This window comes from Archocentrus centrarchus, chromosome 7 (assembly GCF_007364275.1).
Source record: "Archocentrus centrarchus isolate MPI-CPG fArcCen1 chromosome 7, fArcCen1, whole genome shotgun sequence".
NCBI classification, from domain to species: domain Eukaryota; kingdom Metazoa; phylum Chordata; class Actinopteri; order Cichliformes; family Cichlidae; genus Archocentrus; species Archocentrus centrarchus.
This window is the reverse complement of record NC_044352.1, coordinates 2,453,783-2,480,595: the sequence shown is the minus strand read 5'-3', so window position 1 is coordinate 2,480,595 and position 26,813 is coordinate 2,453,783. Positions and strand designations below refer to the sequence as shown.

The window sequence follows — 26,813 nt, the reverse complement described above, 5'->3', positions numbered from 1 at the left end:
TCAGCTAGTGTTTGTTTAGGAAAGTAGATAATTTTTTAAAAAGATAATAAAATACCCTTTTTATTATATAAAAGATGGATGTAGCCATCATGACATCATCCAACTGGTTCTGGACCGCCATAGTCGTTCTAAGTTATGAGCTAACACCAGAAAGTGCCACACTAATAAAACACTCACCAAAAAAAAAAAAAAAATCCTTCCATTATAAATTACATTAGATTTCAAAAGTCACCAACAACACACGACAGGTCCAGAGGTGAGGCAGCTACAGCTGCTTATGCTGGCACCCGTGGCCCCAGGGGTGGCCCCCAGCTGTAGTACCGTACGGCTGTTATAATACTGACTGAGACCAAAACTGCTTTTTGTAGCAGACTGTAAATATACTTTTTAATGCTGCTGAACATTTTAACATGGCAGTTTATGAGGATTTTTGGGTCTCTCCGTGTCAGCCACTGGTAACCTGTACAGGCTGCACCCCACCTTTCACCTCACGTCAGCTGGGATAGATTTGAGCTGGTGAAATAGTTGATAAAATATACGATGGAGTGAAACCTTTCATAACTTCCAGCTCCTCGTTGTTAAAATTGTAAAAGTAAATAGGTTTTGTTGGCTTTTGGAACAGTAAAGCGAAGCTTTGAGAGCTTCTCCTGTCATTTTCCACATACTGAATGAGGCTTCCTGCTTGAAGCAGGAACAGGACTGAGAGCACATCGAGGACTGCACCAGTTTTGACAGAAAATACAAAACGTACTCATATTGCAGTTATTTGACGTGGTATACCCTAATATTTAATGCTTAAAAAGTTTAACATTTACATATGTATTTATTTGTTGTATTTAATTCAATCATTCAAAATAATTTCTTCAATTTGCCTCCACTGAGTTATGCTTTATGGCCGGTGAGGAGCCTCATGTGCGGCCTTTATTAACCGGCTGTCACTGGTTGTTACCGGTCAATTATGATGACAAATGTTAACAGCACAACCGGCAACCACTGCAATAAGTTAGACAATGCAAGAGAGACCTGACGCAGCTATAAAGAGATCCCATATTGTGATTTTAATGGTCCTGACTGCTTTAAGCTCCAAACACAACGACTAATCCCACAATCCTTCTGTTCCCCATCCTGTTTCCACCTGAGCTGCACTAAACACCTCTGCACACTGAGCTAACAGCTGTCGGCCGCATTCCCGATCCACCAATCAAAGAACAGCCTGTAGCATGTTTTGTTTGCCTGTTTATATATTTTTTGTTTTAGTATTTATATTTCACATTGAGCCCCTGGTTGGGCAAATAAAGCCGGGCAGCAGAATAATGAACCGTAAAACTCACGTCTGCATATTAATACGGGCGAGGTGGATCAAGTTAAGACGAGTAATCTGACTGGCCACCTTTCAGATTTGCCCTTCTCCCTGTCTGCACAGCTGGCTGGTGGAGTTAATGAGAGTGGACAGAAAGCCGTGGTTGGTCAGATGAGAGATGGCAGAGATGGGACTGGATGAACAGGGTAAGAGATGACGTTTGATGAATCAGCCTCAGGTTAGTGCAAATGTATGACAGCTATAAACAAATAACCAACTCACAGCTGCTCTTTTCCTGACAGACAAATATGCAGTTTACAATAATATCTGAGCAATAATATCAGAAGTTATACTTGAAAATGTGGGTCAATTTAACCCAGAGGTAGAAGATGAGTGCCTTCAGGTTCTGTCTTACAGGCTGAGGGGTTTAGACTTCCAGAGAGAGCTCAGAGGAGCTCCTCTGTGGTGGTTTCAGATTACGATGCTTCCTCCTTTAGAGGTTTTTCGGACACTTGCCCCGTCAAGCTTGATGGAAGAACTGCTTATGTGGACTATTCTGCTGCAGTGACCCAGCCAAGCACATGGGGAAGAAAATGGACAGATGGATGCTCTGTCAGTTTGTATGAATTAAAAAAGCTTCAGTATCCGACTGTGAGAGGCAGCAGCAGAGGAGCAGAGCAGCTGCTGACTCGAGTTGTCCAAAGACACGAATGTTTGTAAGTTCTAAAAACTGGAATCCATCCCATCATCATCTTCCTCACGCCTGACGTGAATTTGGCATAAATCTAAGAGCTGAGAAAAAGTCACTGTTTTTTTTTTTTTAACCACAAATTCAAATATTAATCAAGTTAAAACAAAGAAATTAAAACAATACTTCTATTTGGCATCCCTATTATTCCCTATCGTTAAGTATTCATAGCGTTAGCTTGCCAGCTACAAACACCATAATCCAGAATGACTGATGAAGTCATCAGTTCCTGTCTGATCTTAGCTTGTTTGATTCTAGAGTTCGTGTTCTTCATTCAGTCTAATTCAGGTCTCTGCCATCCATCCATCCATCCATCCATCCATCCGGCTCTCCCAGCTTCAGCCTCTCCACTGTGTCATTATGAGTAATGGCTGCTGGACATTTGGTCAAACCACTCTTAAAAAATAGTATCACATCATCGACTTCAGCCTGAAGAAGATGGATGCAAAAACAGCTGTGACTTTTCCTCTGCTGCCTTTATTTTTGACTGCCACTGAGGGATAGAAATGCTGATCAGTGTTTGTGGTACGTGCCAGCATGGAGAGCTGTGACTCGTGTCCTGTGGGAACGCCCCCTGAAGAACAAGTGCTCCGCACAAAAACACGGAAGTTATCCCGTGAAAACAACTGGGCCGTGATTTGACGTTTGTTCTGTGCTGCACACTTAGACACGAGTCCCACATGTTTTCACCCTGTGAGGTCAAAGATGTAACCCTAATGCTGTTTTAGAGAGAAAAATGCTTCAAGAACGTTTTTGTCCCCTTACAGCCCGACGGTTTCGGTCTGTCTTCAGGGGTAACTGTAGTCAGACCTCACAGGATCAGAGCAGATGGTGACTAAAGTTACAATTGAACAATAAATCTGTTTGAACTTGGAAAACTTTTGGCACTCCTGCTGTTTATGAATGAAACGCTCATTTATTTATCCATTTATTTGCTGCTTTTGAGAAAGCCGTGTGGTGTTTCTGGATTCCTGTCAGTTTACACTTCTAACATCCACAAAGACCCACAGCGACTCGTCCAGCGTTGGGGATGACTTCCGCTTTGGTCTCGTGCTAAACAGGCACATTGTTGGTGTTACAGTTTTTCTGTGAAAAATGTTTTTATTTGGATGTTTTAGTCTATAAAATGAGGTGGACATTAACCGAACCCCAACCCAAACCCTACCTCGTAGATTGGTCACCAATAACCCAGTGGATGCTAAGTGGTTAACAGATGTGTTTCTGTTGTTCTGAATTCTAACCTACACACGAACAGTCAGAAACTCGATCTCTTAAAGCAGCATCTCTGTGGTGTATCCATGGAAATAATCAGAAAGCTGGAATATTTAGAAACCTATAAAGTTCTGACATGTAGCTCGAGGGAGACATAATTCAGATTCTGCTTCATATCAAAGTCTCCAGTCAAACTGGATTAGATTTGCTATTTAGCTGGTGGATATTACCAGGTTCACATATTAACTCCTCTGTTCAGAATGCTGGATTTCCCTCCATTGCAGCAGCATTTAGATGGCACTCAGGTGGATCTGATGGAGTCAGAGGCTTGTTCTTCTCAACAGACCTGCAGCCAGTTTTCACCTATTAGAAACACAGTTGTGCCTCAAGTTTCCAGCAGAACATTGCAGACTAAGCACTATGTTGATGGTGGAAAACTGAACATCAGAGCTAAGTGTAAGTGTCAGAAGTCAGATCGTTATTCTCAGTTAGGAGAAGCTTTCTGTGAGTCAGGCACAGGACTCTGAAACACCTCGTGGACACTGGATCAGTTAGATCCAAAGCAAACCAAAAATTCACTTCATCACTGACAGACTAAATATTAAATAGAGCATAAATCCAGTCAGAAGAAGGCTGTTTGGTCACAGCCTCAGAGAACAAGAGGTTTCCCCAAAGCAGTTACCAGGAGGAGAAATAAGTCCGAACTCTCGGCCCAGGCACAGACATACCAACAATTAGAGATCCTGAGAAATGTCACTTTTACTGATAAATCTCAGTTGTGTTCAACGCTTTGGAGACCAAAGAAGACCACAGAGTGCTGACTGTAACGGATTGTCCCTGGGAGTTTAGTCACATGACCTAAACCCCAGTGACCAATGAACAACAGCGTAAAGTGTGATTGGCTGTGAAGTGCTGCGGATGTCAGACAATAAGCTTTTTCTGCTGCCCAGCTGTGCACAACTGTAACCCCGACAAAACGAAACGAAGTCGCAGGTGTAGAGAGGTGGGAAAGGAGATGACAGCCTGCATCATACACACCACCTGACAGCATGAGCATGATGCTGTCATTAAAGGAAAGAATTAGCAAGCATTTTGTAATTTTTAAAAAATTCATTAAAATCACAAACATCTTCATTTGTGTGTATATTTATGTGGTTTTTTAATCCAGATGCTGCCACATGGAAAGCCTTCTGCAGTGGGATGAAGGTTTTTGTCTGCATTATAAACCCAGCAGCACTGCTGCTCCCCCGGGTGTCGGCTGACGCAGGAGGGATCAAAGTCAAAAAGCTCACGTTATCCCAGCGAAAACACTTCGATCAACTCTGTTTTTGAAATGAAAGCAGTTGTAGAAAAACTGTAAAAATAAAAGGATCCCTCTCAGCATGTCATTGCACTGTCAGCCTCAGTTATATAACTCCTTGAGCTGACTGAAGATGGTGACGGGGCCTGAGGTAGAATGCGGGGTTTTTACACTGACGTCTGAATAGGCCATTAGACGACAACAATTGCAGAACATAAGCAGCTTAGAATAAAACATGACTTCAGGCAGAAAGAGGTTCAGATGGAAAACATGTAACAAATAATAAAGAAGCAAAACTCAATTTCAATGTTTTAGATATACCATCGTCTGGGCTCTGGACCATAGACTGTATACAAAAGATGGGGGTAGCCACCCACTGGTTAGTGACTGCTGTCAGGCCTCAGCTGAGCCTCCTCACAGTTACAAACTGAGGATGTTGCATGTCCACCTCATCCAACAAGTTCAAAGAGAAGCGACCACATCACTGGCTACCTGTCAGGTCCAGACTCTTGTTAATTACTGCTAAACCCTCCTCGAGCTTGCTGCTGCCTACATTATAGATTTATTCATTCCATCTGTAAGAACTACACCCATCTTTTATATACAGTCTTGATTGTGACTCAAAGTGATGTTTGACCTTCAGTGGCTAAATAATAACTCCACACGTTCCATGAGCTTCCTCATCAGATAGAGTTTGTCCAGTGGAGAGGGTAAATCTGCAAATTGGACCTCGACTCGACGTCGTTTTGTCGACCGCCGTGTCCATGATTAGGAATGAACTGCATTTCTCAAGCAAGGCACAAACAAACACACTCAGGTTTTAATTCCCCTGTAACAGGCTGTTATCTCTCCCTCTGCAGATTTACTTATCAGCAAACAAAGCATTAACATTTTATTTTTGCAGAGTGGAGCAGAGCTGCTCCGAAAACACACACACCAAATAAACCATTACTGCCTGTTGGCTTAATGAACAATGAAGGCCTCCAAGATCTGCAGCTCTATTTACACTGCAGATAAAACTCAGTTCTTAATAAGAAAAGAATCTCTGCTTTTGAATGAGTTTCCTTTCATCAGCAGACCAGGAGAGCAAACGCTCCCACTTAAATATATGTTTACAGAAGAGATTAACAGAAGAATCCTGACGTGATGAAGGAGGTTTCTGATGTGAGACTGATGCAGGGTGAAGGTCGTCTACAGCTGGGGGCAAAGAAATGAAAGGTGGCATTAAACGGCTGCAGGAAGCGCTACAACAAATGGAAATGTCACGTTTTGATGCAAAATATGGAGCAAATCTTGGTTTTTAATAGATTTTCTTCTGTCCACAGAGAACCATGAAGATAAAACTGTGTGTGGCACTAGGAACATCAAATCCCCCCGAGAACCACGCCGACCTGCAGAGTCAGGCTGGAATCTGATGAGCCTCAGCGATGAGGTCAGGACTGTCACCTTTCATGAAAGATTATGAAAGACCGACTCTGCATTTTGAAGCCTCAACGTTAACATTTTAGCTGCTGTCACGCTGCTTTATTGAAGCCACAAATGAGCACACTGGGACGAGAAGCTGGAGGGCTGAACTATCAGTTAATGCTGCCAAGCTTGGTTATCAAGCTGCATCCGTGAACCGTATGGGTGCCACGCACAGCCCTGCTAAAACACCTGCTAATAATTTGTAAGGATAAATGACAAAAACAAAGTGCAAACTTATTGAAGGTGTTTGTCGGCTGGGGGGAAACCGCCTCCTCACTACAGTTCCAGCTGGATCAGTGATAAAGAAGCTGGACTGAAACCTCCTGTGACTTCCTTTCCTTCGCAGCAGCACTGAGCTGATCCTCTTTGGTGTTTGTAGTGTTGATGCACATTTTTACTATTTTCTGACATTTAATTTCACAGAAGATGAATTCAAAAGATCATTTCTCAGTTCATCCTTAATGACTTGATTTGATGCAAATGAACTGTTCGTTTCAGCCTCCTTTGTGCAGAATTTCATGGAAATCCATCCAATAGTTGTTGTGAGTTTCAGTCTGGCGTTGCCATCCCTTGAGCCATGCTGCTAGCGTGGCTAAAAATAATCAGGCAGCAGAGAGACCCGTTACTGAGCTCCAGTCCAACAGAAACAATCACAGATCTGAGAGCGACGCCTGCATCCTCAGGTCTGCGTGACCGACACAAAATCAAAACAATGTGGCCGGATACGAGCAGATGGATTATCAACTTAACCTCGGTATAAATCACAGCGACATACACCCTCCGACTTCTTTATTCTAATATTTCTTTGTCCTGTTCTCTGCACAGTATCAGTGTTTGCTCCTTTACCGGCTCTTTGTTTTTTGCTCGCGGCCATAATTTGATTTCCTCTCCGGGATTCAGAAAGTTCATCTTGTCTCATCACAGGACAGCGATCTAATTTATATCCACTCATTCATTAGAAGGTAGTAAGACAGAAAAATAAAAATCAATATCACAACACTATTATATCCAGCATCATTAATCTTAACGACAGCCGTGAGGCAGCCCCGAGGAGCGGCTGTGCAGCGAAGCAGCTTGGAAGTCTATTTCAGGAGTTTGTGTGGCAGCCGAAATCATTTGGCTGGCTCGCTTTGGTCCAGCATCGTTGCCCTCTGCTCCCTCTGAAACGGGATGAATCACGGCTGTGAATGTGTGTGTGCGTGTGTGTGTGTGTGTGCATGTGAGGAGGAGGATGAATCCAAATGACAAAACAAGAAATGTCAGATTAGTAAAATATCCTGTAAAAGCAGGATTTTTCTGACCAGTGCTGAGAAGAAAGCAGCGTGGTCCCTGGGTGTTCCTCCTGTAGATGCTCCTTCTACACTTTTCACCGCCTGCTTTCACTCATAGGTCACCACTGTTGTTTCAAATGGCTAGGGTCAGTGTCACTGCTGGCAGCATGAGGCCATACCTGAACCCCACAGAGGCTGCACAGGTAGTCCAACTCCTCCAGGATGGCACATCAATACGTGCCATTGTCAGAAGGTTTGCTGTGTCTCCCAGCACAGTCTCAGAGCATGGAGGATACTCCAGGACACAGGCAGTTACTCTAGGAGAGCTGGACAGGGCTGTAGAAGGTCCTTAACCCATCAGCAGGACCGGGATCTGCTCCTTTGTGCAGGAGGAACAGGATGAGCACTGCAGAGCTACAAAATGACCTCCAGCAGTGTGAATGTCTGTGACCAAACAACCACAGGTCTTCATGGCCTGCGGGTTACAGATGCAGGGTTCTGAGTTTTCTGTAAATTATGACTCTTTTGGTTTTGAGAAGTGATTTGTCTTCAAGCTTTATATCATTTGTAGTTCTCTGGTAATGGTGTTATTTATTTGTTATATGTGCTTCCGGTTCTTAGCTCAGCTCCAGGTGATGTTGGGTTCGATCCCTTTCATGCCCGTTGTCTCCTCGTCTCGTTTCTGTCTCAGTTTTGTCTTTGTATTTTTGTCTTTCTTGGTCTCCGTGTTCAGTTGTGTGTCTGTCTCCCTGTTTTATTTTGGTGGTTGTTGCTCCCTGTTCTCTCAAGTTTTACGTCCTCTTGAATCATTATGTTAGTTTCCCTCAGCTGCGTTTCCTCCTGTTTCCTCTCCCCTCGTTATTTTGTGTTGTCTCTCTCGTTGTGTTGTGTTGTCTCTCACAGTCACGTGTCCTCTTGGTCTGTGTTTCCATGAAGATTGCGTTTGGCCTTCCACACAGCTGGTTTATGACAGTCTCTGCGTGCTCCTCACAGAGGCTCAGCTGATGGTCGGGACTCTGGTTTCCTTTAAAGTATGAAACACCTGAGATATCTGTTATTGGGAGCTGTTGGGAAAAAATCTGAATCAACAGAATGGGGAATAAAATTACAATGTCTTGTAAAAATAATGGACATTGTTTGACTTTACTAATTTATGAAAACACTGCAGTGTGTAATTTAATAATCTTTACACAAACCTGCGTCACTATGAATCACCGTCAGTGTAAATTTATTTTACATTCATAACTGGGATCCTAACGTGGATTTTACAGCATAATCGAGTAACTTTTCCATCCAGGTTATAAAACCTTAGCTTCGAGGTTCTTCAGGAATAAAATTAATAATGAAGTAAATCTATGAAACACTTACAACTGAAAGCAACATTTATTTTAATCTCATGACACCTCCCATGCTCCATTTTCTAAGAAACTAAGTGAGCACCAAAAACCTTCCTGAAAATGCAGATTTGTATTTGCATATATTGTTAGCTTGTTGAAGCTCGTGGGGTAAAGCGTGGGGTTACCGCTGGGTGTGAAATTGTATCCGGCACCAAACTGCAGTCTTGGTGCTTTTAGCCGTGTAATGAGCCTCCAAGCGGATGCTGTGGTTTGCATTTTTTGTTTGGAAATTCATGGCAGGTGAGCATTTATCATCTTTTAGCCAGTTAATTATTCACCACTATGCGCCTCGTGTTATGTGCCAGCCCTGCACGCAGATATCATTTGTGGGACTCTTTTCATGTTTTATTAACGCTCTGACAGAGAGGACTGGTGACATCACGTGAGAACAGATTGATGAACGGCCTCCTGCTGCTTAAAGGAGCTGTCTGGAGAGGGAAAAAAAACGCTGCAAGCTGAGCGCCGAGGGAGTCGAGGTCGACACGTTACCATCACCGCAAACAACAAACAGCCCGGCGGACAAAGGTCAGAGAAGGTCAGACTTCACAGAAACAATCGTCAAAGTGAGAGCGGGAATAAATGTACATTTCTCTTCCTCTGGGCAGACAGTTGTTTAAGTCATCCAGCTCACCGCTGAGTGTGGTCATGGCAACCAGCGCACTTCCTGTGGTTTTCAAATAAGCTCAAAAGAGATGAGTGTTTGCCATCCAACCAGCATGAAAATTAAACAACCAGCAGCTGCAGAACGGGAAAAAGGTATCTGAAACCAGGAGTGAGGCTGAAGAGCAAGTGGACTTATTCTGCTTGTTTCCTGTCATATATCTTCATATAGCTCCATCAGACCATCAGCTGAGCCTCTTCATATAGCTGGATGGTCATATTAAGCATGATCAAAGTTCCTAATAATGAGGTCAGCGTATGAACAGTAATGCCTGTGAGCTCGGACCGCAGACTCCTCTAAACGCTCAGCGCCACTGCTGACCACATCACAGATAAGTGGTCTCATTGACATCAAAGAGATTCAGAGAGTGGAGGAAAGTCTTTAGAGCACAGGCTGCCTGTACAGGACGGCCTTTGCCACGATGACACCATCCATTCGTTTGGAAAGTCCTATTCTTGGAGCCTCAGCATGACGCAGATCTGACTGTGAAACAGAGGGACGCTGCACACTCAAACAGCAGCATACTCTGCTTTATCATCCTTCTGGGCTCTAATGGCACCCTATTTAACAAAATCAACTTCATGTTTTATTCTATAAGACTTGAAGGTAGCAGCTGAGACAGTAGATCCATCAGGAACGTGAGATCAAGTGAGCAGCAGGTTCATTTTCTGGCTCCTTTCTGCAGTCAGAGGCACTGTCCTCTGCTGACTGCAGGACCAAAAGAGGACAGCCTTAATGCACACTCTTCAGGCCTGGCAGCTACAGCCATCTTTTACACACAGCCTACTGAGACTGAGCTTTTGTCACAGAGGAATAATTTGAAACTTTTGCCATATTTACTCTGAATATCCACACTGGAACAATATTTATATGGCAGAAAAAAAGGAAAAGCAGAATAGGCCCCTCTAAGAATTAGTCATCTAAAGAACTAGCAGCATTGAATTTATCTTTTGGGAGTTTATTTTCCACAGAGCCACTCCAAATGTCAGCTGAATTTGATTCAGAGTGTTTTCTCCCCCCGTGATTATAACGACAGGGGCAGGCTCAAAGAGCCATCGACATGCTGCTGCAAACAGTTTTTATTCAGCTGGGTGGAGATCAGGTGACAGAGGGCCACTTCACATGACTCACAGCAGTTTTATACCTATTGTGTTTCTCTCCTCACGTTTCCTCCTGCTTCTCTCCCGTTCAGCGTGATATGTAGAGTATGCTATACTAAAAGTGGAAAAGCTCCACAGGATGACAGATTGTCGTATCGTTTTGCTCTGGTGGTGATTTTATTCATTTATTTTTTACATCACTCGGTGTTGTCGACGTGTGCGTTGGCCACTTTGTCGACTGATCCTGGGTGCTGCTAAAAATAAGTCCTCTCTCTGTCTTCTGTTCACAAGCTGCACCATTGCCAAAACACTACCTGCATCTATTCAGCAGAGTCGCTGTGGGTCACCGGCTGCACACGCTGCTGCTGCTGCTGCTGCAGGAAGCAACGAGACACCGCCGACTGATGGCCGAGCCTCAAAACAAGTCTCTGCTTGTGCTGACAGAGGGCGGTGGCCAGAATGAAGAAGAGGATGAGTAGGAAGGAGAGAGAGGCCATAGATTCAAAAGGACTAATGAGGGAAAAAAATACAGCAAGGAGAGGGAGCAAGGCTGCAGGTTTAAGGAGAGGAAAGAGACACAGGGATGTGGCTGGATTGTACGAGCGCAGGGATGAGAAGAAAAAATAAGAGGAGGAGAAAGGGGAGTGTATGGCAAGAGGTTAAAACAAGGATGATGAGATGAAGGAGGGGCAAGGAAAAGGCAGAAGGACAGAAGTAAGGCAGGACAAAAGAGGAAGTGGGGGAAAGAGGAAGACGTGTTGCCTTAAGTGAGAAGAAAAAAAGGAGGTTAACGAGGATGTGGTGAGACGATCGTAGATGAAAGGAAAGGCAAAGAGAAAGGAGGAGGAGGAGGAGGAGGCATCATAAAGAGGAAGCTCGTGGTAGCAGAGAGGAAGATGGTTAGGTGAAGGACGTGAAGATTATCTGAAGAGTTTCAGTCAGGTTTCAGAATTCATCACAGCACAGAAACAGCATTAGTGAAGGTTACCAATGATCTGCCTCTGACAGTGGACTCATCTCTGTGCTTGTCCTGTTGGACCTCAGTGCAGGTTTGATACTGTTGATCATAACATTTTATTACAGAGATTTAGAGCATACTATAGGTATTAAAGGTGCTGCACTGCAGTGGTTTGAATCATATTTATCTAATAGGCTCCAATTTGTTCATGTAAATGGGGAGTCTTCTTCACACACTAAGGTTAATTATGGAGTTCCTGTCACGGTCCCCGGCTGTTTGTAGTGTTTTCGTTTTCTCCCTCTTTCTCTCTCTCTGTCTGGAGTGTGTTTGGTGGGCGAGTCTCTCTGGAGCTGTGGGGAAGTCTCCTCCCTCGTGGGCCGGCCGTCGGAGCAGCGGTCTCCACACCTGTTGCCGATCAGCTCATCTTCCAGCGTTACTGGCAGTAGGCTGTCATTCGTTGTTGGATCGTTGACTGTGAAACAGTTAGTTTCGGCCCGTGATGTTCAGCTTTCCTTGCTCTATCCCCGTAACTTACCTGTGTTTTCTTGTACTCAGACTTTGCCCGTCGAGCGGAGATTTCCCGGAAGCTCACCCCCGGATCCCACTCTCCAGCGTCCACCTCTCTGCCTGTCCGCCACACCGCACCCGGAGCTCCACTCTCCCCTCCGTTCCCGGCCTGCCTGCTCTGTGCTTTAGTATTCACAGTAAATAAACCTTGCACTAAACCCACTACCCTGCGTCTGCTTCAGTCCACAGCACCAAACCGTGACAGTTCCACAGGGTTCTGTGTTAGGACCAATTCTATTTACATTATACACTTCACTCTATAATGTATAATTGCGGCTTCACTGTATCGCAGATTAAAAAAAAATCGAATTCTGTTTCGCTAAATTTTTCCCTATATTACGGGATTTTGTGGTGTTTCTGTAATATGCCATAACAATGTTCATCTCTCAGACGAAGAAATAAGTCATGCCTACGCCTTTAGCAGAAATAGAAGTTACGGCCGAGGGTGAAGATACTGCACAGCTGCATAACTCATCATCTTCATCATTCAAGAGTGGGAAAGGTTTTTAGGAGTGTGGGAAGGGTTTATAAAACCTTAAAATATATATAAATAATAAAATAAATATATAATAAATATAATGCTGCTACTTTGTGGATTTTCACCTATAGGTGAGGGATCACTGTACATGCTTCTTCTTCCCACTGTCACCAAGTGCTTATTCATCGTCTGATTGTTGGGATTTTCTCTGTATTGTTACATTTATGATCCAAAGCACCCTGAGGCGACTGCTGTTGTGATTTGGTGCTATTAAAATAAAACTGAAGCGAATTGAAGAAAGAAAAGAACAGAGAAGAGGCTGGAGGGAAAACGGAGACCAGATAATGAGGTATGAGGAGGAGATGGACGGGGGATGATGGACAGGAGCATGTTTGATTTCACTAAACTGTGCTCCAGTCCATCATCTCTAGAATAAAAGAGAATAAAATAGAACTTTATTGATTCTTTGCAGGACATTGCTGCAGCAGCAATACCTAATACTAATACTACATATGATACTATAAGAAACACAATCTAAATACTACATACAACTGTGTGTTAAAATTCACGGTTAGCATTGCTCATTAAGGAGTCTCCTGCCGGCAGGAAGGACTTCCTGCTGCGCTCCGTCCTATGCCGAGCTGGTATCAGCCTGTGACTGAAGGTGCTTTCCCAAAACACCTCCAGGTCGTGCAGTGGTTTATTTATTCTTTTTGGTAGTGGAGATAGGTTGTAGTTGCTAGGAGCAGTTTTCATACCTTTTAAAGAATTTTTACTCCTGTAAGTTCCCTCAAAACAACCTACACAGCTGCGTCATCCTGTTCATTATGTTTTTGTAGACTTGTTTGGTAGAAAAAAAAGGATGACATGACAGCTGTATGAAGGTCAGAGCAGCCACTGGCTTCATTTTTCCATCACACATGTTGCCATGGTGTCCTGTTTGGATTTGAATGGTTGTTTAAAAGCAGCATCTAAATAAAGGGGGGGGGGGGGGGGGGGGGTTTAGAAGAAAAAGGCCCCAAATCTGTGTGTGAAATAAGCGGCTGAGTTCAAGAAAACATTTGATGTCATGAAATATTTCCTGTCATTCAGTCACTCTGTCAGGAGAGTCGCTGCACAAACGTCCACATGGACTCAAAGATTTAAACATACACATGCTGACCTCCTGTACGTGCAGTCTACACACACGCATGCACGCACACACACTAATGTGCATGATTCTCGGGTCTATTTCTGAGCTGACAAGTCAGATGAATTTCAGGTGAGAAAGTGGAAGTGTTTTTACCGGTGATGAGTCATTAAAATAAAACAGATTTAGATTGATCACCGCATCTCTCGGGTAATTGTCTCTGTAAGCACTCCCATTCTGTAACACGCTCATTGAATCATTACTGACAGTAAAAGGTAAATGTTCCACTCAATAACAGGACATCTCACAGTCATTATTTAATTATGTGTTTGAAAAAATAATGCCAAATCTACAATGTTGCACTCAGCCTTTCGGGTGTGTTATTAGAGCTTTTTTCATGGGTAAAGTTTCCTTTTCTTTTCTAAGAATCCAGCTGATATGTAAGCCTAATTTCCACAACAGCTCCCGAAAAGGAACGTGCCACTAATTACAGGGAAAACCGGGATTCAGTCAAAGCACACACAAATTCCCTGATTAACGCTTCTGAACCCACAGCTTTGCCTTCCTGTAATCATACCTGTGCTGCATTTCTGGAATTGTTAGTCCGCATTACCATATATGTGGTAGGATGCACAGTGCAGCAAGCAGCTTAAACCTTAGCTTTAACTGAAGCTTAAACTGAAGCTTAAACTTGCGGATTTTTCCTCTGCAACAAGTGAATTATTAGCTAAACTTCGAATATTTTGAGATTTAATATATTTTGTGAGGCACCAGCACCACAAACTACACTAAACATCAGCTCAGATCACAAAATTATGCAGATGAATATGCAAATTAATGTGCATTTACTTATAAATAACGTAAATTACTTCATGGACAAGAAACACGTGACGGTGCTTATTCTCAGGTCGCAGGTGAAGATGGTGAAACTCAAACCTCAAATAAAACAAAAGCATAAAAAACCAGGTTAAAAAACCTGCTGCACGAATGACCTCCTCGAGCTGTTTTATGGCTCATGTGTGTTATATTATAATCTATCTGTTGTATTATAATCTATCTGTAGTCTGTTCCCACTGAAGTGATGTCGGCCTCCACTTTAGGTTGTGACCCACAGACTCAACACTGATCCTGAAGCTGGTTATGAAACTAACATGCATTTTATTACTTCATTTTAAGATGACCAGTTAAAGTTCATGAATGAACTTTCATATTTTAATATTTAATATTTTTCATATTTTAAAGTTTTTGGGGTTTTTTTGCTGAGAGTTTCTTTCATATCAGGGTTTCCTCTTAATTCGCAGGTGGAGCTCCTGAGGCCTCCAACACGCTGCACTCAGACTGTAAAAGACGTGGAAACATTTGCTCGAGCTAACTTCACTCTGAAACAGCTTCTAGAGTGAAGTAAGAACAATCAAATCTGACACAAACATCGCAGGTCTGAGTTTCCACAAAAACCGCCGTCACTGGATTCTCTCCTGTTTCTAGGCCTAATTTTCCTTCCTGGCTTTTGGAAGTGTTTTCTGTTGGTGATTGAAGGTCTGCCCATCTGATCCTGGTACAGTTCCTGGACAGCTACACACTGAAAACTAGGTCACGTAATGATTACCTGAGCTAAACTGATTCAGTGGAATGCATGTTTCCTTTCAGAGTAAAAATAGTCATGTTTTAAAACTGGCACATGTTCACTGATGCTCCTGTTTCAGATCTTATGACACAGACTTTCTAATTCACAAACCACTAAAATCATTCAGTGTGCGACTGACCAACAAACAGAGACACACACACACACAACATCCTCATCCTCATCACTAACACCTGTTTGTTATGTATAAATGGCGGGGGAGTGGAGAGATTTGGGCCGTGAGACCCGTGCAGCTCATCATACTTTGTAATGTCGTTAAACAGCTTCCAGGTGGCGGAGCCGCCTCCAGCGGCCATGTTGGGAGGCCCACGCTCCTGAATAACTGCAGATCTGTGTGCATTTGGAAAGCTGGTGATTTTAAAACCAAGCGTTAGCGTGCTGTGGGAGTGTTGGGTTATTTGTTAGCGTTCATGTATAAAAACAGCTTCCCTCCTTTTTGCCGTAACTCTTCGGACAACAGCTGTCATTTCATCACAGCTGCTTCTCAGCCCGGGCCAAACCTTCAACCACACAAGCATCCAAGAAGCATAAATAAATGAACAGCTATCAGCACTCATGGCTCGTGGTCAGTGTCGCTCATGTGGGAAATGTGACTGAGCCTTCAGCGCCTATCTGCATGTAAACGTGCACATACACACAGACTGTTTCTGAGGAAACGAAGATGAAGCAGAGTGAAGCTTCTGCTCATTTCCAGCTCCTGAGTTTTATTCGTGGGCTCTACTAGAGATGATTCACAGTGAAATCAAATGATCCCTGTTTATGTCACAGCTCTCAGTTTATTCTGTCTGAAACCAGACTTTTTTTGCTCCTCCCACTTCAAGCCAGCTTTCTTCTGACTGAAGATTTGAGCCACAGGTGGGCGGGGTTTCTGCGCTCACAGCCAGAGCTGTTTACCTGACATCACCATATAAGGATATCCCCTCTCTATGATGTCATACAGATCCACAAATAGAAATAAGCTGTCAGAACCCACGGTGGAGCTTTTGGCTCACAGGGATTACTGTATATTAACTGACTCCAGTATGTGAAACCATCACTCAGTGCTGAGAGTCAGTGAGAATCGAGCAGGTCGTCCACAGAAACCTCATGTGTCCATGCTCATCTACACCGCACAGCATATTTCACAGTGTGAGTGCTTCTGATGCAGACTGCAAAGTTTTAAAAGACCCCTCAGAACCAATTTTAAGTGGCATTTTTCACAGTGCAGTGGCATATTTCAACCTGAAACCTTCCTAAAACCAGGGACTGAAACTTAGGGAGTGAAACAAAAAGAAAACACAAGGCTGGAAATCTGGAGGTGAACCTCGCTCTCTCCTGACTGACAAACTCGCTTGCTTTGGGCTTTCAGGCAGGTCTCTGTCCTCACAGGTAAGAGAAAAAGACTGAAATCCACTCTGAGGCGTGGAGATGAGCTCAGTGGAAAAAACACAAGCACACGCAGGGCCTGTTTAAAGGAGGGCCGTCACACTGTGACCTACGTCACCTCCACCCATGCAAACTTCTAATGTGGACTTCATCACTGTTTCACAGATGCTCTCAGGATCCAGTGTTTCTGCAGCTGTAGCATCAGGGCAAAGAACAGCCAAGGACACCTGGTGCATCTCTGTGATGTAAGCAGCATCTGGCTGAACAGCAGTGCACGTGTTGGTGAGCCTGCGCGACTGTTTTCAGTGTTTTTGTGATCATTTGTTTTTCTCTGCATTTTGTTTTTCAGTTTAACCTCCTCAGAGGCAGAGCCTGGTGTCCTTACTTCTTTAAGGGCCCCTGGGTCTTTGCCTGGCACACCCACTCAATAATCCATCAGGAAACAGCACGGACGGCCAACTGGAAGCTTAAACTGAAACCTCGTGTGTGGCTCTCAGAACCAGAGAGATTGTGGGAACGCCACAGTGTGTTTATGGGAACTGCAGCAGGAACATTCAGAGTGTTAATTTAGCCAGGTATTTTCTAGCTGCATTTAAACATGCAAATACACACACACACACCTGAGCACCTTCAGGTTGCTCTGTTATTCTGGGGGTGTTTGAAGCCCACAAAATACTGCAGAGCACAAAACACGGATTAATCTCCCGCTCGCTCACACACACATTTTACAGTTGTAGCAGTGCGGCCTGTTTATATGAGCCCACCTCTTTTCTTCTGCTGCAGTAAAGCTGGTCGGTGCATGTATGGGATCTGAGCTGAGCAGACATAATAAGCCCTGATCATCCACCCACAGCCCTCAACACACACACACACACACACACACACACACACACACACACACACACACACACACACACACACACACACACACACACACACACACACACACACACACAGATACTGTATAGTGCAGGGTAGTTAGCATTTTGCTGCATCATGTCTCAGTCTGTCTGAGGAAACAGGAGAAGCAGAGAGAAGGACTCCACACTGAACCTGCCAACAACACTTTCTATCCACCACAATGAGTTCAGCCTCTGCTGTCCACTGTTTCCAGTCTATTTATCATTAGGACATTTTCCAGTGTTTTAGGCCTGTCAGCAGAGATGTCAAGTTTGGTAGGGTGATAAATATGCCTGCTTGATTATAGCAAAAATCATAAAATTGATTCTTTAACATGAATGAATCAAATTTCCTTTTTATGGGATTGTTCATATAAATGAAAAACTAAAGAAATGAAAGGTGGTGGTGGTGGTGGGGGTCTGGCTGGGCTCAGAATGGGGGTGTTTTTGCCTATAACGTGTGCACATGTTGGGCTGCTGTTGTACTTGTGGCAGTAGTGAGGCGGGGTCAGTGTGTCTGTGTGTGTGTGTGTGTGTGTGTGCGTGTGCACACCCACGCTTTCTTAGATGAAATAATAAACAATACCTCCTCTACTCTGTGACAATGAATAACGAGCAAATATCAACCAGCTGCCTCTCCAATAATTTCTTCTTCCCGTGATCAAACTCTAATTCTCCCGTCTTGGTCTGCAGGTGGTGACAGTCCTCCTCCTTCTGCTCTGCACCCTTGGTGAGCTTGGTGTAATTCTCCACCTGCTTCAGGTTCTGCTTAGAGTGGCCGTCCAGCCAGCAGCAGAACTCAGAAGAAGAAGGATGCTTCATCGCCAGCTGCAGCTCAAGACAATGAAGTCAGAGTGTGTCCAACCTCAGGATAAAAGACTCACAGACCAGTGCCACGCCAGCAGCCTGACGAAAACTGAGCAGCAGCATTTTGCACCAGCTGCAGGTGAGCAGTGAGGCCTGGCTAATTCTGGTACTAGCAGTACAGAAGCCAGTGCACTCCTAATGCTGATTCCAAGCCCAGATAAATGGAAAGGGTTGTGTCAGGAAGGGTACCCAGCATGAGATCCTGATCAAATCAAACATGTGGATCATAAAGAATGAGATTGTCTAGGATGATGAAAAACTAAACAAACTATGGAATGGCAGCCTGACAGTCTCTGAGTGGGAAACAATAATCAGTGCAGTTGAAGAGAGAGAGACTCTATGGAGAGGCAGCTGAATGATGAAGATGAGAATGCAACAACAACCTGCTCAGCCAGGAAATGCAACGGCGGTCAGCAGCGATGCAATTTTCAGAATCAGATCAAAGAAATTATCTGCTAATAAATCCAACAATGCCACCACTGTCTCACATTGAGGAGCCTGAAATAAGTTGCCTGCTGTGCACTGGCAGCCCATCCAAGCACGTCTGAGAAACGGTGCATCTTTTCACTTTAACCCCATCTTAGAGAGCGAACTCCTCCTACTCACAGCAGGCTCCTCACGTTCTGCAGCGCAGCTGATTCTATTAAAGATCTACCAGCAGAGTCGAGCACACTGACTGACATTCAGAGAGCTGCGAGCACGTGCGACACATCCTCAGAAACCCGACCCTGTGATCTGTGATCTGACTGTTTGAGGAGCTCAGAGAGAAATGATAGCTTAAATGCTCCGTCAGCAGAGAGAGCGATAGGTGAGGCTTATACTGAACCCCACTCAGGCATTTTTAGCTTTAAACTAGAAAACTGGAAGTGATGGTGGATATTGAACGAACACAGAGGGCTTCCTCCGCTGATTTATTGTCTGATTCATAGTCATGAATGACAGCGAAATTAAACTCATCAAGCTGAAAGTGTCTGTTCCAAAGAACCCCGGGGCAAAATTAATATCCTGACCACGTCTTCAGGTTTTGTTAAAACTGAGGCCATTTTGTAGCTGCTGCCTTCTTCAGATCTGTGTTCACTGCTTTAACAAACCTCACCATGTAAACTGCTTTGGTTGATGTTATTTCTGTTATTCCTCTTCTGGACGAGATGTCAGCTTGTGAAAAAGCTCATTACGTCAAACTTTCACTTTTCCAGTTTCCACCTGAGCTCTGCTGAGATCCAGGTTAAAAATCAACATGGACTGACAGGACCAACGCACTGCTCCAGTGCACCATAACGTCCTGCCCCTTACACACCAGGTATATTAGGAACACCTGCTCAGCTGCTCATTAATGCAAATTTCTAATCAGCCAGCCACACGGCAGCAACTCAGTGCATTTAGACACGATATGATCGACCCTGAACAGGACAAGTGGAAGAGAATGGATGGCTGGACGATCGAGACCACCTGCTTAAATTCGAACAGAACGGGGACGAAAGGTGATCCAAGTGACTCTGAACATGGCGTGGCTGTCTGAGTAATTCAGAATCTGCTGATCTGCTGGGATTTTCCTGCACAACCATCTGTAGGGTTTACAGACAATTACATATCAGTGGTTCAGGCTCGTGGTAGCAGTGTAATGCTCTGGGGGGGTATTTTCATGGCACACTTTGGGCCCTCAGTTCCATCATTTAAACCCCACAGTGCTGACCACATCCATCCCCACAGTGATTTCTGCTTCCAGCAGCATAACGCACCATATGAAGAAGCTCAAACTGGTTTCTCTGCTCTCTGTACTCAGACGGCCTCAGCAGTCACCAGATCTCAGTCCAGTATCAATATGGACCTCTGAGGAATGTTAAAAGCACCACGATGACTCTGTGCCATGAAGAATTAAAGCACATCTGAAGGCAAAAAGGGTCCAACCCAATACAGGCACGGTGTACCTAATAAAGTGGGTGGTGAGTTCATGTTACCTGTTCTGTCTTTGAGGTCAGTAAAAGAACCTTGTTACCTTGTTACCTTGCTTTTAAAAAATCTGTCTTTCAAGGTCTCCAAAGAGAGATTTCTATCTCATGGAGCTTTCTGGCTAAATAAAGGCTAAATAAATGCTAAATAGAGACCTAATAGAATACACCGTGTGTCCAAGCGCGGAGCCAAAGCAGCGCAGATCTCTGAACAAATAACATCTGCATGATAATGAATTCACTGTTGATATTTGCGGTCCCTGAAGGATCCACTGTTACCCGTAGCACCAAAATGAGAGCCAGAAATATCAAATCATCTACATATGAACAGATCACTTCCTGCTCCCCAGAGGATGGACCCTTCAGGTTCAAATGAACAGACTGTCTTCAAGCTTTGCATCTTTTGGAAGTAAGGCTCAGACAGCAGCTACTGTGCGTCCTCAGTATGTTCCTTCTTACATGAGATACTAATGTCTGCATTGAGCGCAGCAGCCTGTAGGAGCCTTCGCCCCGCAGCGTCTGTCCCGCTCAGCGCTTCTCGCAGGCCTTACAGCCCGAGCGTGTCCCAGAAAGCCTGAGCGAGGCGTCGGGTCAGAATCAGCTCGGAGGTATCCAGGCAACAGCCTCGCTCCTCATGGGATTAAAGCAACAATGCCGCTGAGTCAACTCCTTCAGCATCGCTCCTCCAACAGCCTGCGTGACTCAGTTTATGTCTTTTCTTCCTCAACACTCCCACTGGCAGAGCAGAGAGCTAATGAAGCGCAGCACTGCTGGGGCTGAGAGCCGAATTCCCACCTGTGCTGCCAGGCTGAGCGTGCCTCCTCGAGATACTGAAATGAAGCTACGTCGTGGATGCTTAGATCACCAACGAATCTACTTCTGTGCAGAAATTCTAGAGTTCCTCAAAGGAACAAAAATACAAGAACGAAGCAGCAGTTAAACACAGTTCTGCTCCAAAAACATCTGCTCTGACAAAACCACCTCAGCAAGCGTCCTCTGACTGCACCCAGGAAAACAACCCATATTTTATGCTGTTTTTAACAAGCAGAGGTTCTGATAACAAAAACTGAAGGTTTGGGTTCATTTTAGAGTCAGAGTTTAGAGTGAGGCGTGCAGGTGTGCAGTCTGAATGCAGATGATGTCATCTTTCCATAGCAGTGACCAACTGTTACTTCATAATGATCAGTTAAAGTAAAAATGCTCAATAAACACGTCTGTAAACGGCCATTAAAAAAAACAAACATTCGATTATTTTATCTTAATTTGTATTTTTTTCAGACTTTTTCAGGAAACTGTTGTGTAACTTCTTTTTAAAGTATGTGGATTATAATGAGTGTTAAAGGAAAGTGTTAATATGTGGCTGCTCTGTATGCTGCAGACAGTGGAGGGCTATAAACAGCTGATGTCTGTGATTACACGCACTGTGACTGTCACATGATCCAAACTGTGGATCTCAACGTCTGTCTGTGGCAGGAAGGTGTCCAGCAGACTGTTAGCAGGATCACAGTGAGAGCGTGAGATCAGAGAGGAAAATGTCAAAGCAGCGATCGGCCTCTCAGCCGTCTGATTCTGTACGCAGCGACAGTGAACTCGTTACTGAAGCCCATTAACCCACAACCTCGTATGACGAGAGGGGGCGGAGCAGCACGGGACCCTCGACTTATACATTCAACTCACAGAGAGGAAAAAAATAACCTGAGCATCCATTTAGAGAAGAATGCGCACACACACACACACACACACACACACACACACACACACACACACACACACACACACACACACACACACACGCACACACACACACACAATGCTAACCGTACTCATGAACTGCTGTTTCACTTTCTGCCATCTACAACTGAGAGGTTACAGAAGGAGATGATTGTGGACGGGGCACCTATCAGTCTGTGGATGTAACACCTGTCTGTGGGAGAAAGGTGTCCAACAGGCAGACCGTCTGTCGGCTAAGATGATTTTTAAAGACTTTTTTGTAGTTGATGAAAACCAAGTTTGACCGATTTCCTGTCACTTCTCTTAAATAACCTAAAATTCATTAACATTCAGTCTGATACTGTTGACCTGATGGCAGTTTAATGTGCTGATCTCACATCAGGATGAAGCTCACTTTTACATAAAAGCCATGACAGCAACATTTCTGAATCACTTCCACCACAGTAAGTGACTGTCTGGGGGCCAAAAAAGTGAAACATAGAAATAAGAAGTCTTGACCCAAATATGAATTAGCTCCAATGCTGATATGCTGGCTGCACAAGAACAGTCCAAAAAACATACACTGTCTCCAGAGTGTGACTATCTTCCAGTTTGAACCTGACCATAAAGGATAGCTTTGCAGTTTTTCAAGTCCTTCTTTGAACAGTAGATGATCGGCTCTCCCAGAGGTGCAGGATTTTTCCTCTGGCTCTTCCTTGGACACTGTCTCCCTGTCAGCAACACAGAGAAGATAATATCCCGACAACCACAAAGCACAAACAGGTGGAACGATTACTTGAAAAACTGGGAGCAAATGCCAGAAACACGTCCCTGTGGAAACACTGTTCCATCCATTCATCCATCTTTGTCACAAGTGGCTGGAGCTTATCCGAGCTGACACTGGGCAAGAGCACCACGTACAGTTCCCCAGTCCATCATTGAGACAGAAAACCATTCACGCTCACATCCACACCTACGGCCAATTTAAAACCACCAATTAACATAAGAAGCATGCGAGACTGTGGGAGGAAGTTGGAGCACCTGGAGAAAACCCACACAGAGACAGAGAGAACGCACAAACTGCACACAAAAACCTTCAGATTCTTTCTGTGAGGCGACAGTGCACAGCTACACGGCCAGCAAGACTGTCCCACATCTGAGAAACACCAACATGCACACACAGCTAACACCAGCTTAGAGCTCAGAGCAATCCACCACCATCCTCAGTGCAGCAGCAGGCCAGCTGCTGCAAAATGCACCTATGAGGAGGTTTCAGGGGTCGCCATAACCAACAACAGTCACTGAGGCGTTTCACAGCGCTGAGGATGGATTTTCAGGGCTTGTTTGTTATCCTACACTTTTCTTGTTGAGCCTCATACTTGTAATGGTAAATAGTTGTAATTTTCCATCCTGTATAATCTCTCTGAGCACCAGCTTTTGCTGTTAAATGTGCCATTTACAATGATTGGTTATAACTGTGAATAAACCCTTCTGAGAATAATGTTGCATTTCTGACATTATCAACACACAAATATCCAATAAGTGGTCCTGTGAAACACCTCTCAAAATAAAATCACATTCAATCTTTTATGCACAGCAGACCTCCAAGAGAACTACATTTATTGATTTCATTCGTCCTCTTTATTTATCTTCATGTGAAAATAAAATCAAAACAAAGCACTCGGGTGCTGTTGGCAGCAGCTGGAAACAAAAACACAACAGATCCACTGTGTGTGCATGGATGGATTACAGAACGAGCCTCAAAACCCCAAAACGACCAGAACCATGTTCAGTCTGAGCGCACAAAGCAAACGCACACATGCAGAATGACCACAAAATAACAACAAAGTGATTTTAGACAATCAGACATTAAAATGACAAAAAGACATGCAAAAACATCACAAAATCACCAACATAAATCCCCCACAGAGAAATCCAACATGGCCACAAAACGTCCACAAACTAATGTGAGACATCACACAACCATTAAGATCCAACAAGTCCTTAAAATGACCAAAAAATGGGAAATAAACAGCTGATCAAAAATGTCAAATAAGTGGCCCGAAAGTGATTCCAAACAACCACCCACAAAAACAGACCCCAACAACATGCAAAGGACCACAATAACTGTTAGAAAAGAACCACAAACTGACCACAAAGACACATTTATCAACACAACAAAATGCTCACAAAGTGACTCAGATAAAAAAATGACCAGAACGAGAAGCAAGACAGACGTTTGAGGCTGCCTGATGGTGCCTTTGTATGTTCCCACAGGGGCACTGTATCATAATCCATCCATGAAAGTGCCGGCACTGGGATCGATCCTACATCTAATGGTGATCCCAGCTCTCTGTGGATGCAATCAGCTGATGAACCCGAGGCCCATAACTGAGCTCATCTCTAAACGACCTCCCATCAGGAGAGAGGCGGTGCCGCTTTGGCTGCCACTGTAATGTCAATAAAGCATATTTGAGTCTAGATTTACACACAGATTATATGAAGCTGCTCTTTGGCCTGCATCATCTTACTGTTTGTCAGCAGATCATTATTACTGCAGACCTCAGTGCTTCAGGTTTGGGACAAAACAGCTTCAAAGTGTCCTTTAACACGCCTGATAATCACTTCAAACCGCCTAATTCAATGACTTAAGTTCCAAAGATCCTTCAAACCTGATGCCTCAGGTCCACTCAGAGCTGATTGTGGGGTTTGATTCTCCTTCACTCCTTAATCTGAAAAGTTTGAGAAATTATGAGCTGCAGCAAAGACACACCTAGAACACAAAGGTAGAGAGACATGCTGCACAGGGAGACAGGAGAGAGAGAGAGCGGCAGGGAGAGAGACAGGTAGGCAGGAGGAGGCGGCGCACAAGCGCACTGTACACACGCAAAACGGCAGGTCATTAGTGGTAAAACATTTCCTCTGCGCACAAATAATAGCGCAACCAGTCCCTGATGATCCATCACTAACAGCAGCAATATTACTTCTAATGACACTATTAATCTCACTAATAAGAGCAGCAGCATCAGCACTTCTGAGACTGAGACCAGCAAACACATCCCGGAGCACTCATGTCGCATTTCATTAAGATTTACAACCATCAGCTGCTCGGAGGAGACACGACGGGGACAGGAGACCCGCGCAGCAGTGCGCCACCACGGGCGGAAAACACGCAGTCAGTCCGCCAGTGTGGAGGAGGCAGGGAAGCAGCGCGCGCGGACACGCGCGTGCGTCTCCGGTTGTTTTCTTACCAGTAGAGCAGCTTGTTGTGCAGGATGGCGGGCGTTTTGTCCGAGGCGCAGTTGATGCACCACATTGTTGCTGCTGCTGTTGATCAACGCGGCTGCAACAACAATCAGGAGGAGACCGACCGAGAGAGAGAGAGAGAGAGGAAGGGAGGGAGGGAGAGGGAGAAGGAGTGATGGAGAGCCGAGCGATGATCCACTGCTGCCTCAGCCTCTCTCTCCTGCTCTGTGCCTGCCTCCCTCCACCGCTCTCTGCTACCCTCGCGCCTCGTCAGAGACGCATCATCATCATCATCAGCCCTCCTTCGTCGCCTTCTTCCCTTCTCTCTCACTCTCTCTTCATACTTTTATAGCTTTTAATCCTCTCCTCTGTCCTTCCTTTTCCCTCCTCTCACGGTCTTCGACTCCAGCCCCGCTGGACCCTAAAATGAGGCACTAAAATGGCTCCTGAGCGCAGTGATTATTCATATAATCCAGAACGGAAACATCCGCAAAGTTTCATGTGAAAGTGTCAGAAGTAGTTTGAGAGAGCAGCAGGTATTAGAAGTCTCAGTGGAAGTATTAAACACAGCTCTGAAGAAACCAGCACCAAATGCGACGCCTTTCCTCACGCGCGTGTCCGAGAGGATTTGCACTTTGCTGCTCTTACATGAATCTGTCAGAGGCAGAGCTGAGAGGTGGACACAAGGTTTCTGCACCGTTTCTCTTTGACTCGTTGTAATGATATTTTTGGCTTCATCAACACTTAATGAAAGACTCTAAAAGAGCTCACTGGTAATGAGTCTACCTCGGTGTACCTGCCAGATGTGCACAGATGTTGGTTTCTGGTCTTCTCGGTCAGTCGTGGCCTTTAAAAGTCTGTCCTTCATTTAGCAGAAAACATAAAGGTGAGGATTCTCTTTTGTAGCTGGTATAAAAAATCGAGTTCAGCCTAATTTCAGCCACGAATTCATTTTTATCCACCGATCACTTTTCTGTTGACTGGAGCTCTAAATGCTTCACAGCTGTCAGGCTCAGAATCAGGTTACATCAGGTAATTATAACTGAAGAAGGAAAATTATTTTTTATTTTTATCAATTTCAATTTCACATATTTGCAGTTCATACAAATCTAATGATTTTGAAAGTTGTTTTTATAATGCAAACCAAAAAAAAAAGCACCTTGTTTACCATGTAAACTTCAGGCCATCGTTACGGCATTAATAGAAAAATGCAGTTAATATAAGAAATGGTTGATAGATTATTGATCTGAGATAGAGAGCACCATGCAGGAGTATTCATACCACACGCTTCACCTCTTATATCAAAGATGCTTCTTCTCTGCAGCACTTAGATTGTTTTGCATGGACTGTAAACTGTAAATGCAGAAAGTCTCACAAAACCTCTTTATCACTGTAGCTCAGTTTGATGCTATTTATTGGTATAAACAAAGTGTGATGAGCTCTCGCTCTCATGGACACAGGAATCGATGGAACTGAGAGCAGCAGAGAGGATCGATCGGGTCATTGTTACACAGCAAACGAGCATTTAAAGTGTTTACACAGACATC

At 44.3% G+C, this 26,813-nt stretch overlaps 1 protein-coding gene across 1 annotated transcript in view; it reads right to left on the bottom strand.

The window, feature by feature from the left end:
• LOC115783118 (IQ motif and SEC7 domain-containing protein 2-like) overlaps positions 1 to 18,316 on the bottom strand; it is a 58,694-nt gene extending 40,378 nt beyond the window's left edge. The window contains exon 1 of the mRNA XM_030733776.1: positions 18,090 to 18,316. Coding sequence (XP_030589636.1) covers positions 18,090 to 18,316 — 227 coding nt within the window. The remainder of the gene's footprint in view (positions 1 to 18,089) is intronic.
• Positions 18,317 to 26,813: the final 8,497 nt, after the last annotated feature.